Source organism: Populus trichocarpa, chromosome 3 (genome assembly GCF_000002775.5).
Source record: "Populus trichocarpa isolate Nisqually-1 chromosome 3, P.trichocarpa_v4.1, whole genome shotgun sequence".
In the NCBI taxonomy this organism is placed as follows: Eukaryota; Viridiplantae; Streptophyta; class Magnoliopsida; order Malpighiales; family Salicaceae; genus Populus; species Populus trichocarpa.
Window position 1 is genome coordinate 20192533 of NC_037287.2, and position 3053 is coordinate 20195585.

The 3053-nt window shown below is 39.8% G+C and overlaps 1 protein-coding gene across 3 annotated transcripts; it reads right to left on the reverse strand.

Moving 5' to 3' along the window:
* On the reverse strand, positions 1-3053 carry LOC7462773 (GRAS family protein TF80). 3 transcript variants are annotated; one of them, XM_024596377.2, is made up of 3 exons: positions 2374-3053; positions 2183-2297; positions 1-1620 (listed from the first exon to the last, which is right to left on the reverse strand). In XM_024596377.2, the coding sequence occupies exon 3, from the start codon at positions 1593-1595 to the stop codon at positions 165-167; it is 1431 nt and encodes a 476-aa protein (XP_024452145.2). In that variant the 5' UTR covers positions 1596-1620; positions 2183-2297; positions 2374-3053; the 3' UTR covers positions 1-164. The 3 variants fall into 3 exon arrangements, with proteins under 3 accessions (XP_024452145.2, XP_002303907.4, XP_024452146.2); XM_002303871.4 differs by lacking the exon at positions 2183-2297; XM_024596378.2 differs by lacking the exon at positions 2183-2297 and having other exon boundaries at positions 1-1588; positions 2374-3052.

A 3053-nucleotide genomic window follows, 5' to 3' on the forward strand; every position in this document is an offset into this window, starting at 1 on the left:
TAAACATAAACAATTATCGACTACAACGTTATATAAATGGAGAAAATGTGTAAAAGTTTAAAAGTTAGAACATTATGCAACTGCACGTTAAAGGTTATCATCCTTTATACAAAGAACAGTAGCAAAATAATAGAAAGCACAGTCCCCATATGTTCGATAATCTTTCAATCGTACCTTTTAAATCTCCAAGCTGACACAGAAAATAGTGGTCTATCCTGCCAGCATATAAGTAAGCATCCATTCTCTTCTTTGATTTTGTATCCATCATAGCCATAGCTTTGCAATAATCTGTTTGCTTGCAGCCTACCATGGTAGCTCAGAGGAATGCTCCCAAACCCAGCTAACTCGAGCCTTAGGATCCATTTTTCCAACTTCTCATGCCTCTCCTTTCTCTCAGTTCCCTCACAAGCGATGATGTTCTTAATTTCCTCCCCAAATAGCATCTTCTCAACCTTGTGCCGCTCTAATGATGCTCTCGATACAGTAGACTCCAAGCAATCAAATAGTGCAGCATAAAAATTCAAAGCTTTTGTGACCCTCTCCATTAAAGTAAACTCGTTATGATTTGATTCCTGCTCAGTTATAACCAACAATTTCGGTGAGAGACTCCTAAGTGCATTTAGAAAGCTGCTCATCTTTGGTGAAGCAGAAAGAGATAGAGGAGATAATGCTGAGTCAGGACTAGAGCTATAGACGTTGACCAAATCTTTCTCAAGCCATTCACCTAGAGTATGTCGGTTTTGGTTCATCCGTAAGACTCTCTGAAAATGGTTAGAGCTTGGATTCTTAGATCCTGATGGAGAGTTCCTTTTATGCATCTCATCATCCATGGCCAGGAGAGCATGCAGCTGAAGTACAGAACTGACAGCAAGAGCTTCTCCAGTCTTAACCCGCAAGTTTCCAAGGTCAAGATTCTCTAGTTTGCTCACAATAGGATTGAACTGAAATGGGATGTCTAGCTTTTCAGCTTCTTCAGTCAGCCGAAGAGCCATTTGCCCTAAGACCTCTTTCTTCTCATGAATACCTGTTATTCTCAAATGAGGTGGTCCTTCTGGCCGTGCGCTTAATGTTTGAAGAAGATTGATCCACTGGGCAGGCTCAGAAGAATTGAGATCGATGATATGAACCATCTTCTCCCCTTCCATGGATTCTATAATGGCCTCATTTGTGATCACGTATGAAAGCTTTAAAAAGGGACAGAGCTCAAAGAATAATCTTTGAACAAGAATTTCTTCAGATATCAAAGATACTTGTTTTGGATTGAGAGCTTTGTGCAGACCAGGCCATCCTTTAAGAATGCGATCAGCAAGTGCTGCAGTGAAGTAAGCAGCAATCCGCTGCATCGTATCGCCATCAGGAGAGGCAAGATGGGAGATGTGCTCAAGGCTAATATTTGCATTCTCAACACTACCAACCGCTACATGGTTAGCGCAGGCAAGAAGAAGATGGATCAGACACAAACCCCTCTCTTCAGATTTCAGTTCCCTCAACCAAGGGTATGGTGATCCTATCCCTGGCGACAGTTGCATCCATGGAAAGAACAGGTGAGGTGAAGTTACAGATGATGATCCCTCTTCTTGAACCATTCCTACCATTAACGACGAGACCAAACTCAACACCCTGAACAAGAAAATATGACATGAAACATACTAAAAAATAAGTCCATGTTCGATGAATAAACTACATAACATATATCTAAGTAAAAATTGTAAAATAGTCCAGAGACAGAAGATCATGATCTTTTCTACCATCATCTCAGTAAGATTCTTGGACTCATCTCGGTTAAAGGGTTAATAAGTATTATTTTTAGCTTTCTTACATCTTCCAAATGACTAATCACAGCCTGTTAGAATATCTAAATACACACGAACACAAAACATAAGGTGATGGTTAAATTCCTAGGAAAAGAAAAAAAGATCCAAGACAGGAAAACTGAAGAAAATTAACACTCCTTGTCACAAAGAAACAGAGAAATGTAAACAGAACAAGCCAAATAGTTATGTAAAGCTAAATTCAGAGAACTTTCTTCTTAGCTGAGGAATTGAGAAAAATTTCTTCCTCCAACATTTTCTCAGTGAACAAGCAGAAACAGTTAATTTCCAGATAAATATCATTCAATTCTTAAGAGTACAACGTCAAGAACCCTCCAGTAAGTATCTCTTTTCTCAATAATCACACTCACAATCAAACAGTCCAGTTTCCATTCTTTTCCCGCGCAATCTCTGTAACCAAACACAGCAAGAAACCAAACAAAACACACAGACACGGAGAAAAGCAAGCTCTACTGGTTTATGTTTCTGACAAAAAAACGAAGAAGAATTCAGAAATTTGCTCAATTATGTACCAAAACAAGAAACAGAGGCGGAGAATTACCAGGGAGAGTTCACTGGTTTTCTCCTGTGAATTACAGTTCAAAACCAGCAGTGAATCAAAATCCAGGTTTTGATATTCACAAGAAACCCACCAAAACCCCTGAAGAAAGTTTCAAGCTTGGTCCCTCAATTCTCCCAATCCATCAAAGTGAACCAAGAGCTATCCGCTCTACTCTACAAAGGTTTCCTCTCTGGCCTAACCTTTTGTTTACAAAATGAGCAGTGAGATGGGAATTAAAGCTCTTGACTTTTAGGGTACTTTCCATGTTTGCTTTGGAGACAAAACAAGTGGTTGTTTTTGTCACTACTTGTTTTGTTGTCCATGGAGGGGGATCAGAGGGAATAATGGAATTTCTTGAAAACCAGAGCCCCCTAGATTACCTCTCTCTCTCTCTAAATTCTGTGTTGTCTGTATCAGTCTCTCTAGAAACACTCTTGTCATGGTGTGGAGTGGATGGGAATAATAGCTGGCCAAAAGCATGTGTTTTATGCTCGAACACAACAAGAATACAAGGGTGCCCCAACAAAACAAAACAACACCATTGCTTGTTGCTTAGCGGGTAATAGTGGGGATTGCAAGGCAAATCCTAACAAGTGCCAACAAAACCACTATTTGTTTCTTCTCAAAGGGCATTAGACCATTAGACTATCCACTTGTTACTGTCTTCCTGCATCAGGACA